Consider the following 14,383-nt stretch of genomic DNA (forward strand, 5'->3'; position numbering starts at 1 on the left):
CTTTACTCCACTGCAATTACTTCACAGTCGAAATTACTAGCAGATAATATTCTGCATGCAAAACAAACATGATCAGCTGATTAACATGTGCATAAAGCGGTTAAAGGTGGCTTCAGCATCAGTATGGATAGCTCTATAATATAGCACTTTGAAAACATAGGACTTTTCCTGATAATACTGATGTAGCAAACTTCAGTATTGTTTCTAGATGGAGGCTTTAGCCTGTGCTTTCTTACAGTGTGGTGTATTTCACTTCAGATCAGGAGCTGATCATCTTTACACGGTGTGCGCTGTGTCTGTGGTGTTATTTAACTTTGCAGACCTAGAAGTCCCTCCGCTGCCAGCGAGGCGGAGCTTAACCTGGATTTCCCAACATTTCACGTCATTTGTATCTGGCTGGTGTGCCGTCCAATAGGAAGAGGAGAGGAGAAAACAGCACGGACAGCTTGCGCCCTGCTAGCCCGAAACGCCATCTTAAACAGAAGGGGGGTTTAAACCGGGAGAAAACAGGAAAAAGGGGGCATTTGAGGGGATAACCCGTTTTTTCCGTCTCTGTTTGTAACCCTCGGGCCGCTCTGGGGCGGTATTAATTATGGCTTTGGGTGTTTATGAGGCAAAATAAAGGCGCTTAGGTGAGGAAATCTGCAAGGCACTTGTTAGCCTCCAGGGAGCTAGCAAGGGGGAGGGGCGGGGGTCCGGAGGATTTTTTTTTCCCGCAGCCGAAGTTGTTTGTTTATGTTATACCACACGGACATGTCCTCTTCAAACCCAGGTAAAGTCCATGAAAAGTCACAGCAACATTTTAGTCACATACTGCTGTCTACCTGTTAGGCGGTTATGGGCGTTTTCTCGTGCGCAGCTAGCTCGTACACTTTCCTAAAGATAGCGTGACAGCATCGGCTAAGTTAGCTTAGTAGCAAAGCTAATGCCACAGCAAAGGCTAGCAGGGTATTGCATAAGTGCTAGCTCTCTGACATGCTAGCTAGCCACGGTGCTTAGATTAGTGACTAGCTGACTGCTAAAGACGGCTGTGTTGTGATGTTTTGGAGTTAAGGTGAGAAACCAGATGTAAGTTAGCTGACTACCGAGCTGCGGTTGGCTAGCTCGCTTCATGTGTTTCTGTTTTGGGATATGTTGCTCACAAGATTGCTATCTGTCTGCTAACTACATGTAGCTTTAGTGTTGTGGGTGTGCTGGCTCTCGACAGTCTACAAACACTAATTAAGAATAGTGGAAGTGGAGCTATTTTAATGTTAAATATATAGGTTGTGAAATAAAATCAATGTCCACCTCCTGGGTTTTACTAACCCAGACCAACCAGCGACCGCTCTTCCCCAGTGAAACAGTCGTGTCCTAATTACAGTGTTATTGTTGTTTTTTTATATATATATATATTATTAAAACCAGTGTCAGCTGTGTGTGTTGATGCTAATCTGGCCTCTGGGCTTCAGTGAGTGGTTTAGTTTCTTTTTCAGTGCTTGAGGCACAATAGGAAATCACCTGTCATCTCTGCTACATTTCTTCTCTCTATGTCTCTGCGTTATTAATAGAGTTACCAGACCCAAATCTGGGTATGGGAGCAAGTGGGACCCAAGGAAGCGGTGGGGCTGTTGTACCAAAAGGGACCAACAAAAGAAGAGCTCCGTAAGTCTGTGTGTCTTAGGTGGTTCAGTGTGTGCTGATATGTCAGCATTGTGTTTTCTGTATTTGCTGACTGGCTTACTTTTGTTTTTGACGCTTGTGGTCAAAATACTTGCGAAAATATTTGTGTGAATCTTCTCATGTGACTCTGTTCTCCTTATGACAGGCCAGACTTCGATGATGATGAAGGAAACAAGTTATTCAGGTGCGTTTGTCTCAGTTTGTTCCTTCATAAAGCAAGATGAGGAGGAATATTTAGTATTTTGATTGTGTGTGTGAGCTGCTGAGAAAATGAGACATGTTTTCTCTGTTTTTCTTCAGGTGTGACGATGAAACGGCAGGGTCCAATGACAAAGAGCGCTTTGCCAGGTAGGAGGATGAATGAGGAGAAATCGATGTGCGTTGAAGGGGTGTAGAGGAGCAATATTATTGAAACACCAGCTACCCCCATGCTGTTCTCCCTCTCCTCTCTGAGTTCTTTTTTTTTTCTTACTCTTACACGTCTCTTTACTTTGGTAGTGATTTTTGGGCCTCTGTTTTAGTGGGTTGGTTTCATTTCCAGGTTTTTGGAAGAAGATCAGAGTTTTGCAGATAAGGAAAAACTAGCCAGGTATGGCCTGTACCACTGTGGAAGGCTCCCTCTCCTGCTTGTATTCATATCAATATTGAATGCACGGATCAAATACTGTCCTGTCCTGCTGGGACCCAAGCACATTGTTATATTGACAGCACAAATTTACCGGTATATTTCGCTGCTCTATGCGTCTGTTTTGGTGCTTGTCAGTTTGTTATGCTTCTTTGCCCAAAGCAGCTGGTTGTGTCTCTCAACCCACCATCATGTTATGTGTCACTAACTGCTCTGCAATGTGTCACTTTGGGACTTCTGTCACTTTGGTAATCCCTTCCTCTTGAGCAACTGTCCTCTGTGTCTCTTTTTTTCTCTCCCCTTTCAGGACATCTGAGGGGTCTTTCTCTTTCTATGCTTGCTCTCTTTTGTCACACCAGCTGGCCTTGAAAGACCAGACCAGACCCTCTCTCTATCATTTTTGCAGATCATTTACTACATGTTATTGTTTTGTGCGTCTATTATTTCTCTCGCCCTTTCTCATTCCCACCTCTTCTTCCCGACTGGCATACTTACATTGCAGCATTAACTCTAAACTCTACTCCATGTTGTCCACCTGCCCGCTTGTTTCCCCATCTCAATCCCTCCTATCCTCGCCACCTCTGCCTCCCTCCCTCGTTTCCTCACTCCAGGGAGAACCACAGTGAGATTGAGAGGCGGAGGCGGAACAAGATGACTGCCTACATCACAGAATTGTCAGACATGGTGCCCACCTGCAGTGCACTAGCACGGAAACCCGACAAACTAACGATCCTACGAATGGCTGTGTCCCATATGAAGTCCCTTAGAGGAAGTGGCAATACCAACGCAGATGGGTCGTACAAACCTTCCTTTCTCACTGATCAGGTACAAGCGGCTAAGAAATGTGGAAATTGTGAATGTGATGTGAATATGTTTTTTTTCCCATTAAACTGACTTAGGCTGAATTCACAGTGTGTTCAGAGGAGGCATAAATTTTGGACAAGGCAGTGCTACTGTGTAGAAGTCGGCAACATCATTTTAATAAACAGATCTCACAGTCACAGTGTAGTTCACACTAAACCTCAGAAGGAGGAGTGAAAGTAGAACCTTTTAACCCTGTAACTTAGTTGTAAATTTCCCTGTCGTGGGACTATTAAAGGAATATCTTAGTTTTCTCACATGGTAGCTGAAGTGTAATCGTTATTTTCACTGACTGTCCTCCAAATTGTTTGTATAATCTAGATTTGACTAAATAGATATTGATTTTCTACATACTTCATGAATCTTTCATTCAGGCCCTTGGTAAATTGTTCAAAAGCAAAGTTTAGAATAAGCCTCTTGCTGACGGGTGAAAAGATGCAACCTGCATCACTGTCATGGAAGTAGCACATGTCTGTACACTCTCCCCAGGTCAACAGTGTAGTCAGCGATAACAAGGACCGAGGTGAATAGGGATATGGGTATTTTGAATTTGGAGAAAGGAGGGGTTATCACGGAAAAGGAAAAAAACAAAGTCTACAGATCCACGCTCCGCTAAAGATATCTAATCTTCACTGTTTTGCCTCTCATTAATGCTGTCTGTCTTTAGGAGCTGAAGCACCTCATTCTGGAGGCAGCGGACGGCTTCCTGTTTGTGGTGTCATGTGAGACCGGCCGCATCGTTTACGTCTCTGACTCCCTGACACCCGTCCTTAACCAGCCACAATCTGAATGGCTTGGCTCGTCCCTTTATGATCAGCTCCACCCAGATGACACAGAAAAGCTCAGGGAGCAGCTCTCTACTGCTGAAAATAATAACACAGGTACAAAGCGTGCACAGACACTAAATGGAAAAGGCAGTAGTAGACTTCTTATAATTGTTGATCTAAAAAGTGTGTCTTTTGTCATAAAAATTTTGGCACGTGATCACCTAATTGCACCCATGCTTTAGTAGATTCTCTCTCTTGTTTGCATTTAAAGGGAGGATGTTGGACTTGAAGACGGGAACAGTGAAGAAGGAAAGCCAGCAGTCATCAGCCAGAATGACTATGGGAGCCCGTCGATCATTCATCTGCAGAATGAGGTGTGACTCACACTATTGTTAATTATTCATTTCTTTATTTATACTGATATGTGTGCCTAGATGCATAAATTATCTCTGTGGTGGCCTGTGTGTATTTGCAGATGTGGCTCTTGTCCGGTCGAACCATTGTCCATGAACAGATTGAACTTCCTCAGGAACAGAAACAGGTGACCAAAACAAAGCAGGTTTTTTTGTCTGTTTATTAAAGTTGTTTTGGCCTCACTCTGCAGAGGATAAACATGCCTGTAGTAGCCTAGTGCACGGTGTGATTCCTGATTAATCTTGTAGTATATTTTACTATGTCTTCCGTCTCCTCAGGAATGGTTTGGGTACAGCCAAGGAAGGGGAGCCCCAGTATGTAGTGGTCCACTGTACAGGATACATCAAGTCATGGCCCCCTGCAGGTAAAAACAGTAATTGACATATTGCTATTATATTTGATTGAATAAATCTTTTTCTTGAGTTAGTCTTTATGGCCCATTTAAAATCAGTTTTTACATGTTTGTATTTTAGGAGTATCATTAACAGACGAAGAATCAGACAACACTCAGGGGAGTCGCTATTGTCTAGTTGCCATTGGGAGATTACAGGTATGATGAATTCCTGATGTAAAGAGATTTCGACGTGTCTTTTGCACAGAAGCAAGTTACAATGACAAAATCATTGTACATATTGTACAAATATAGTACATATTTGATACAAGGAAATAAAAATTGTGCAAATGTAACCTTTGGTCCCAATCTCTGCATCTTAAATTCGAATTTGTATACATCTTCAACAAACTGCCACAATGTTTGACCCTTATATCAACAATCTGAGAATAAAATCGCCTTTATTGGTGGTGGGAGAGACATGTATTCTTTTTTAAATCCATATCTACCACAAGGCAGAATTTTATGGTCGCAATCTACAGTCTTATCTGAAGTGGATAATGGCTGATGTTTACACTGTTAGTGAGTTTTGAAATCCTTTTTTTTGCCTGTAAGCCATTGATTGTAAAACATTGATAATATTCATTCATTATATTCACTTTTGAGTATGCACTCAGAATTATTTTTATTCTCGAGATGGTTTGTCCGTATAGAGCACTAGATTGAACAAATAAAAATATAAATAAATGTGATTCATACAAAATGTTGCTTTTAAAGTATCTAGCTTACCTACTTTAGGATATTATACTTGGGCTGAGGATTGGGCGTTGTCTTTTTCATCCCCTTTAGGTGACTTGTTGCCCAGGTGACACAGACATCAACAGTATCAGTGTTCCAGTGGAGTTCATCTCACGCCATAACTGCCAGGGCATGTTCACCTTCATAGACCATCGCTGCTTGCCGGCTGTCGGCTACCAACCACAGGTAAGACACACGTGTAGTGGATATGTCAGGGACTGTTTAATGGCATCCCCTAACAGCCTCTAATGATGGTGTTAATAGTGGCTAATGGTGGTTGAGTTGTCTGCCGTCTATTTCAGGAATTACTGGGGAAGAATATTCTTGAGTTCGCCCACCCTGAAGACCAGGGCTTACTGAGAGACAGCTTCCAACAGGTCAGACTGTCTGAAAATGTGTAGCTTTTTGAGGACTGACTCCTATTTCTGTCTCTCTCGTGTTTGTTCCACTGCATCATTGTGTCCACATGCACTTAAAGGATTACTCCACCAATTTAGCATTGCACTCCTATACCATTGTCGGACGTATGATGGACAGTTCAAAAAGAAAAGATCTAATTCAGTAGATACATTCTGTTTTATTCTTTTATTTTTATTCCTTCCTTTATACCTTGTTAAAACTTGGTTTACATTACCCACAATGCAACACAACTCAATTCACTCAACTGTACAAATTTGTGTTTGTTATTCTGGTTGCAGCTAATGTTGCATCATTCCCCTGTTAGTAACTGACATGTTGGCTTCCTTGAGTTATTTCTTAATGCTGTCTATATCAGGAATCCAGTTTTCTTAATTTGGTTTGGATAGTAGAGTTCTTGACTAAAACCAACCATAAGTAGCCTCTATAAATCTAAATCAGCCACTGTCCACAGCTGAAAAGTCGACTCTTGGTAAAATTCACTAGAGAGCCAGTCTGTTGTCAGCTGTAAAAACATTGTCCAATTACCTGTGTAGCCTGATCTCTCTCTATAAGATCCTGCTCGTTTATTAGGAAAAATGCCAGATTATCACTGTTTGGTATACTGTGCTTGTGTCCACAGGTGGTGAAGCTCAAGGGTCAGGTCCTGTCCGTGATGTTTCGGTTTCGACCCAAGTCAAGGGAGTGGATCTGGATGAGAACCAGCTCCTTCACTTTCCAGAATCCGTTTTCAGAGGAGATTGAGTATATCATCTGTACCAACGTCAATGTCAAGTGAGTCACATACTCCACACTGATTTTACCAATCCTGTTGATTATGTAACATGATTACACAATCAAATACTGCAAATAATGAAACCACCAACATCTTGAAATGTGAGAGTTGTGAAAGATCCCTCTGTCTGAATGTGTACCTACCACCCTCAGTCCCCATTGCTTCTTAAACCTCACCACAAGCCCTTTTGATAAAACATGCTCTGACCACTCTCTCCCTACACCTCTCCACTGCACCCATCTCTGATTGTGGGGCAGTAGAAGCTCGACTCAGGACCCCCTCACCCCCATCTCCTCCCCAGGGGGTTCGCTGCCCCCCTCCCTGGGCCAGGGCAGCCCAAACTGCCCTCCTGTAGTGCTCAGCCCTGGGCAGGTGGCCACCAGGTGAGACCAGGCCTGGCCTGACTATCCTCCCCCTGCATGGGAGAACAGGGGCTGCTTCTTCATGGGAGACTACCTCTGTTTCTAGCAAACTACAGTCCTTCTGTTTCTGTTCATTTCTCTCTGAGGGGTGATTCTTCTTCTTCTTCACTGTTTGTGTCCTTTCCCCTTTAGGATTGAAATATATAGTGATAGTGCTGCTGTCTTAAAAGAAGCATGTCTAATAGCTGTTTTCTAATAACATTTTATAACAGATCCTTCTCTGCTGAAGCGTGTTACTGTCTTCCTCTTCTTTCCTGGTCTCTCTTTTATGTTGCCATGGTGACAGGTGGTGGGTTGAGTGCTATTTTGTCAGCAGGTGTTAGGGATTTCTCACTCAACGGTGGAAGGCATGGAAATGGAAATTAGACTATTTTAGACCAACTCTCTTTTTCTCTGTTTCCCTTTTCAGGCAGTTACAGCAGCAGCAGCAGGCTGAGCTAGAGGGAGGTGGAGCCAGAGACAGCATGTATGAGGCAGGACCAATCACCCTCTCACAGGTTCGGACACACACGTGTGGGGACACATGAATGTACATGTCCAGTTTTATTGCAGCTTAGATTATGCAATGTTTCTCTTGCTGTAATGATTGATTGGGTCGTTTTTTATTGAAACAGGATGTTGATTATTTGCTAGAACTGAATGTTGGAAGATCCCCACTATCACAACTGATTACCTGCTGTTCATGCCCCACGCAGCTAGACTTTGAAGTTTTTATTTGAAGCAAACACAATAATAATATAACAATAATAATAGTCAGTAATAGTAATTATAAATCAAGAAATCTGGGCTCACAAAACTGTCAGATTGCAGACATGTGATCCACTGCTAACCTATCTTTTTAGACGATGTCTTACTGTAGGTTTACAGTACGACCGTGTCTGCCTCGAGTGGCATCCATTCTAGTTTGTGGACATGGACAATCTATGGCATAGTTTTGTTAAGACTTGAATGTTAAAACTATATTTCATGTTACGCAAAGTATATGGTGTACTAGGGCTATGTGATTTGGTAGAGATCAATAACATCATAACATTAATAGGAACTGTTTTTTTTTTTTTTAAACAAATACTAATTATCAGGTGGCAAATGTGTTCAAAATCATTCAAAGTTATCAAATTAATTTACAGTGTACCAGACAAAACCTTAAGCAATTTTTCAGTTAAGCTTTTAGTTACAGTTTGCTTTAACCATTAATTCTGGCCGCCGAAAGATGTGACCCAGATCATCAATATACAAAGATAATTGCCTTGAAGCAATCTGTCATTCAGATAGTTATTGATTGTTGTTCTGTTTCAACTCTAGACTTGACTTAACTGTGTGTTTGTGTGTGTAGGGGGTTGGCTGAACACATTGTCAGGTTCACAAACAGATGGTCAATAATAGAGCTTGTAATTTATGTCTTCTCCTGACATTGTATTGCAGAATCTTCACAGGCACATGATTGCACTGCCACATTTGGCAGCGTTTTGACAGCCTTGGTAAACACACCACATTCAAGTGTCCTGGAGCGTTAAGGAATTGTTGATTTCAAGCAATTTAGCTTTAGATGATGAGTGGTCACAATTGGAGACAGATCAGTTTTTGACCACTGGCACGTTTTCTGGAGCGTGAACCCTGACTGATGCTCTTGGTGGTCCTCAGATGCCGGTGCAGCCAGTGACCGCAGCAGGGCCAGACCACAGCAAGAGCCTTGAGAAGCCAGAGCTCTACCCCTCACTATTCCAAGGCCCAGATCAGGCCAAGGGCCTGTCCTCCACCCCCACGCCCTCCACACAGATCTACCCTCCAGCCAACAACTTCACTGGAGGTCGCTCCAATGATGCATACAGGTTGGAAGTTTTCTGTGTGTGCATATATTTGCATGTGTTAACACACCAGATCCTAAATCTTGAGGCAATGCTAGTCCTGTCAGACAGTTGTAGGGATAGTTTGAATTTTTTGAAGTGGGTGATATTTAACTATCAGTCAGTGTATTACCTACAATAGATCAGTCAGTACAACTCCAATTTGTAGAAGGTGGCATGGACACTAAGCAATTTACTGCTGTTGATTGGGGAGTAGAAAACCGTTTTAGTCTCCTAAAAAGGCCCACCTAATAAAATCAACATTATTGCTAGCATCATTACAGTATACACTTTATTAAGAATATTTTCAGCACTTAACATTGCTGTCAAACAGCCCTTTCCAACTGGGAATTGAAGCTATTCTCTCTGCTCCTCAAAGCCGTTAGACTCCAATAACATAAACAGAAATTTTTGCTCGCAGAACATGAGAGTTGCTGGTCTACTGCTGCCTCGATCAATGAACAAACGCATTAATTCACATTCATGACAATGACACCAGTAACTCCCGTGTTCTGTGAGGTAATATTACTGTTTTTATCAAAGTCTTTATCGAGTCTGGTGGCTTTAAGAGAGAACTCTTTCCGTTCCTAGTCAGAAAGGGCCATCTGCAAAAATGTAAAGCAGTGAAAGCATTCTAAATATAGCGTACACTTAACTTAATGTTTGAACTATCCCTTTAATGTCAGTTACTGGAGACAGAAACTTCATAGGCATCTACAAATAACGCAGCAGAGTGCAGTAACAAGGGTTGTGCCAGTGGCTTTTATTCTTGGCCAATTAATGATGTGCTTAAGATGTGATGGTGATGGGATTGTTATCTGCTGTAAACTATACGAGCAGCCACAGAGACTCAATGCTGTAGTGAGAATGAGTAAACTGACACATTATTGTAACCTGCCAACTGATTTGCATATCCGGTATGGTATGTTTGATACTGGCACATGTGCAACAACAGTCCATGGGAAAAAAATCCCTGTTTTCTCTGCCACATATCTGCCACATGCTATAGTCCACATGAAGGGTATTGGGGAACAAAGGCTTCCCACATGTGCTTTAAGTGGGTGCAGATGCAGCCTGACAAAGATTATGGTCCCCTCAGAGTGTATTCCAGGAAGCAGTTACTGTGTGTTTCAGTACTTTCATAGTCACTGTTAATGATGACTTTGAATACAGTTTTTAGCCACTAAACTGACCAGTGGTTTCCATATTGATTGCAAAAGATCCTAACGCATTTTTGTTAAGAGTACCAATTCTTTATATTATTATTTTAGGGTAACAGGTAACTGAGCTCTCACTTCCTTCACTTTTGCTTGCAGGCCAGTCAGTATGACTCCACAGATGGCGCAGCCAGCACACTCAGCAGGGCAAATGCTGGCCCAGATGTCTCGTCAGAATGGAGCCCCGCACTCAGTTACCCCCTCCACCACTAGCAGCCCCCTCCATGGAGGACCGGCAGGACGGTGGGCTGGAGCTGGAGCTGGACCAAGACCACAGTTTAATAACCAGGTAAGCCAATAAATCAGAGATTCATCGTCTGATTTTGTGTTGTGTTTTTATTTAGTCGACCCTCATTCACAAATAAAACAAACTACAGCTGCTTATATGCTATGTAGTTGCTATATTTAACGATTATTTAATGTGTCTTCCCCAATTATTGATCACACATCACTTATTTAACATCGATCCCAGTCAGTTAATGGAGTTACTCTTCATGTTCTAACCAGCAGGTGGCTCCCCAGGCAGCCAAGACCATGTCTCCACCATTTGCTCCCATGGGAGGATTTGGAGGTGGTTCCTCAAACTCTTTCAGCCAGATGCCTACAGGTGCTGCTCCCACCCCAACAAACGGTGCCAACTACCCGCCCATTAATGCGCGTGCCAGCCTCAGCACCAATGGTTATGGTAGGTTGTGTGCGTACATGTACAAATCCGTGTCTCTGTGTCATACTGGTGCAGCCTCTCACCCGTCTGTACTTTATCCCAGATGGCTCTCAGTCTGGGGCACAGTTCCCCTCTCGAGCAGCGGAGGCAGTGTGGCCCCAGTGGCAAGGCCAGCAGCACTCGCAGAGTAATGCAGAGCAGCATCCTCATGCTCAGGGGAACCAGCAAGACATGTTTCCTGTGAGTGATACAGGCCTAATCTCTCTCTCTCTCTCTCTCAAGCACTTCTCTCTGCCTCTCTGTGTCATTTAAAATAAATCTCTTTGTCTCTTTAAACTGATTCAGGATGTGTTGTCTATGCTGGACCAGCCTGCCAACTTCAACAGCGATGACTTTGAGATTCCCATGTACCCCTCATTTAACGAGTGACCTGGGAAGTACTTCTCCGCCAGGCCACCCCTTTGTTTTCTTGACTGTTTTTGCCCTCAGTCTTTCTTATATTTAGCTCTTCTGCTCCTCTTTTCTTCCTGCTCCTGAGAGTAGCACTCTTCCCTTGCTTTGCATGGCTTAAATTGCACTGCCACAAGCCAGTTAAAGAGTGAGGGATATATCTGACTGCAGATATATAGGGGAGGAAAATCAAGGATTTGCTACTGACTAAAAGATTATTTTAACAATATTCCAGCCATTGTAAGAGAACTCTCTAGCTAGCACTGCCCAAAGCTCAACAACCCATTTTGTGGATATGTAATAAGCGCACAATCACACAACCACACTTGAATAGACTGCACAACAACGCTCTTACAAACGTTCACGGGAAGTAAAAACACACACACAAAGGCCTTTTATTCTAATATGTTCCTAGTTTTTTCTCAGGCATTGATAAAGAGTGTATTTTGCTGTTTTACCCTTTAGCATGTAGACTAATCACTCCAATCGTTGATTTAAACTCTCAGGAAATTGCAGGGATATACAGCTTTGGTGATTTTTAAGTTCTCCACTGTCGCACGCAAACCATCACTGTCTGCTAACCCAATGCACAGTTTTACATCCACAGCATGTCTCTGCATGCCAGCACTGCTTTTATGGAGCGCTTCTAAAATGTGTACATTTATAATGCGTACAGTTTTCTATGTACATCGGTGGCTTCACCGTTGAATTTAATCATGTACGGTTGTTTTTTTTTCTTCATTGAATGTTGTACTTCAACAACAGACACAGTGTTACAATGGCTACATACTGTTTTGTCCAGGTGCCCATTGGAAATGTATACAATCTATTTTTCTTTGCCTATATATAAATATATACTTATATACAGTATGCATGTGTGTATGTATGCAAAATGGATGCATACAGTATCATTATCAACTTAAACACAGTTGAAGGGTTTCTGACTTGCTTGATATTCTTCTTTCTGTCGCCCTGCATTACCCTGTACCAAGTATGGGCTTTTTGTACTCCTTTTGTAAAAGAAATACAAAACAAAAGAAATCACACAGCAATAATTAACAAGCAGGAATTGTGTACTTTTAAAGCCATTCTTTATTGTCGTCATTAATGTTGTTCTTGATTAATGTTATTTTAAAATGGAGGGCCGTGGTAGTGATGTTTGATTTGTTGATTTCCCAAGTATTTTATTGTTATTTGGAAACTTTTTATGATCTCTTGACTTCTCCATTTCCCTTTTCTGATTGGTATTTTATTAATGGTTTGATCAGGGTATTCAGGATTAAAATGGAATGAACAGAGCTTAAAAAAAAAAAGTATGATCTACAAGTGAGAATTCCCCCAAAGGTTTTTTTTGCTGTTGTTTTTTAATGTTTTGTCCTCTTGTTTGTGACAAACATTTGGATGTGGACTGAATCTTTGCCAACAAGGTCCAACCACCTGTGTTATGCAATCATTTTGGTAAGTTTGTGTTTGTAGAAGAATGTAGTGGGATGGAAGATAATGCTTCTAAAACATTTTAATTTTTAATATGTGGCGTTAGTTTAAATTTGACCCTTACGGTTTCCCATTGTCTGTGTATAACACTCACGCTCATGATGACAAATTATGTGATTGTATGTAAACCCATGCTGATAATTGTCCAGTTTTCATCTTCAAGACGGTGGTATGTTGGTGACTGTGTTGTCTGCGTTATTGTTGAAAACCTCTTTGGTTGCTCTGTATCCAGGTTTTGTTTTGTTTTTTCAATGATGTGAACTTTTCTCACTCATAGAAACACAAATATATAAATATACTGCATATGTATATGAAATGTTAAATGAGAGAAAGAAATGTTTGGTTTTTGTATTAAATTGTTATATTGTTGAAAACAAACAGGTTGGACTGTTTTAACTGTACACTTTTCTTTTCAGGCATGTAAGGTCATAACGGGGTTACTCCACACAGTATAATTTAATCCTTAATCACAAAGTCATCTATATTTCCAGTGTTGTTCATGAGAGCTGTTTACAGTGCCGGTGCACTCTGCTGATCACATCTCATGCAAGAGTCATGTGTGTCTTTAATTACATCCATGCATGTACTCACTTCCTTGAAACAGTTTAATGTTCTTAACTGGTGAAGAAACAAAAGCCAACATCAGTTCGATTGGCCTGTATCTGTTTTCCTTCCTCTTCTGTGTATCTGTGAAGACGCAGAGATCTGAGGGTATGTCCTGGGATCAGTTTCCGCCTTCGTCCTTCCCTCCTGTCTTTCTCAGCCTGGGGGTGAAAACAGATGGAATAAATGCCCATACTGGTCCAAGATAGGTTTACTGTGTCAACTTCGTCCTGTTTTGGTTGCACTGGGGTGACGTCTTGTGCTCTAGATCTTGTTTTTCTGGTATTATTTCAACACATAGACTTATTTCCCATTGTTTTGCTCAGATCCACTGTTATTTGCATGGAGTCACTTTACTCTTTACTTGTGTGTATCTCTGTAGTGGCATCAGAGTACAAGCAATCTGCATTTTTTTGGTCAGGATCAGTTTCCAACCCCTCTCAAGTGGATTGCCACGAAGGCGTCATATCCTCTTTCTCTTCCTCAACCTTTCCTTTTTCCTTTCTTTATCTCCACCGTTCTATGCTCGTATTTTTCACCACTTTTAGACAATAAAATAACCCAAACCATGTGCATTTGAGTAGGGGTACGTGTAGAGTGAACTGATTGGTTCAGTATAGACAGTGCATCTCCATCTGCACAACCCATTTGCTTTATAAAGCTTTTGCATATGGCTGCATTTTTTTGTCATGTGTCCGTGCTTGTGCTGACCAGGGATCCAGTGACTCCCGTTAAGGTGTCATCTCCTGTGAAGGTCTCATCTCCTGAAGAGACCAGAGAGATGGGTGTTCTAATCTCAGGAACGGCCTGATCGTTACCAAACTCCTTATTAATTATTCATGGAGGACACAGGTGCCAAATGGGGCTCCGTGTGTCCACCTATCCATCTTATCTTTGGGAGGAGGACAGTAGGTGTCAATGGTGGGAGAAAAAAAAAGAGACCAAGACGCAGAGGAAGAGACTGTTGAATTCAGACAGAGGAGCTGGTTTCTCAAATAGAAACTGATTGGATTGGTTGTTAACGTCAACAGAGGATCTA

At 41.9% G+C, this 14,383-nt stretch overlaps 1 protein-coding gene across 4 annotated transcripts; it reads left to right on the forward strand.

Moving 5' to 3' along the window:
- Nucleotides 1-446: 446 nt before the first annotated feature.
- On the forward strand, nucleotides 447-12,560 carry arnt (aryl hydrocarbon receptor nuclear translocator). 4 transcript variants are annotated; one of them, XM_070834711.1, is made up of 20 exons: nucleotides 447-772; nucleotides 1,551-1,644; nucleotides 1,808-1,846; nucleotides 1,963-2,010; nucleotides 2,899-3,112; nucleotides 3,816-4,029; nucleotides 4,187-4,289; nucleotides 4,391-4,456; nucleotides 4,608-4,693; nucleotides 4,803-4,879; nucleotides 5,510-5,644; nucleotides 5,761-5,835; nucleotides 6,498-6,649; nucleotides 6,911-7,033; nucleotides 7,482-7,569; nucleotides 8,714-8,901; nucleotides 10,233-10,422; nucleotides 10,641-10,818; nucleotides 10,901-11,037; nucleotides 11,143-12,560. In XM_070834711.1, the coding sequence occupies exons 1-20, from the start codon at nucleotides 736-738 to the stop codon at nucleotides 11,224-11,226; spliced, it is 2,328 nt and encodes a 775-aa protein (XP_070690812.1). In that variant the 5' UTR covers nucleotides 447-735; the 3' UTR covers nucleotides 11,227-12,560. The 4 variants fall into 4 exon arrangements, with proteins under 4 accessions (XP_070690812.1, XP_070690813.1, XP_070690814.1 ...); XM_070834712.1 differs by having other exon boundaries at nucleotides 10,644-10,818; XM_070834713.1 differs by lacking the exon at nucleotides 6,911-7,033.
- Nucleotides 12,561-14,383: the final 1,823 nt, after the last annotated feature.

Source organism: Pempheris klunzingeri, chromosome 8 (assembly GCF_042242105.1).
Source record: "Pempheris klunzingeri isolate RE-2024b chromosome 8, fPemKlu1.hap1, whole genome shotgun sequence".
Lineage (NCBI taxonomy): Eukaryota > Metazoa > Chordata > Actinopteri > Acropomatiformes > Pempheridae > Pempheris > Pempheris klunzingeri.

Bases quoted from the DNA above. Each gene is read 5' to 3' on its own strand.
- arnt (XM_070834711.1), top strand. From the start codon at position 736: ATGTTATACCACACGGACATGTCCTCTTCAAACCCAG. The intron at 3,113-3,815 runs GTACAAGCGGCT...GTCTGTCTTTAG, and splicing joins CTTCCTTTCTCACTGATCAG to GAGCTGAAGCACCTCATTCT. The intron at 7,034-7,481 runs GTGAGACCAGGC...TTCCCTTTTCAG, and splicing joins CCTGGGCAGGTGGCCACCAG to GCAGTTACAGCAGCAGCAGC.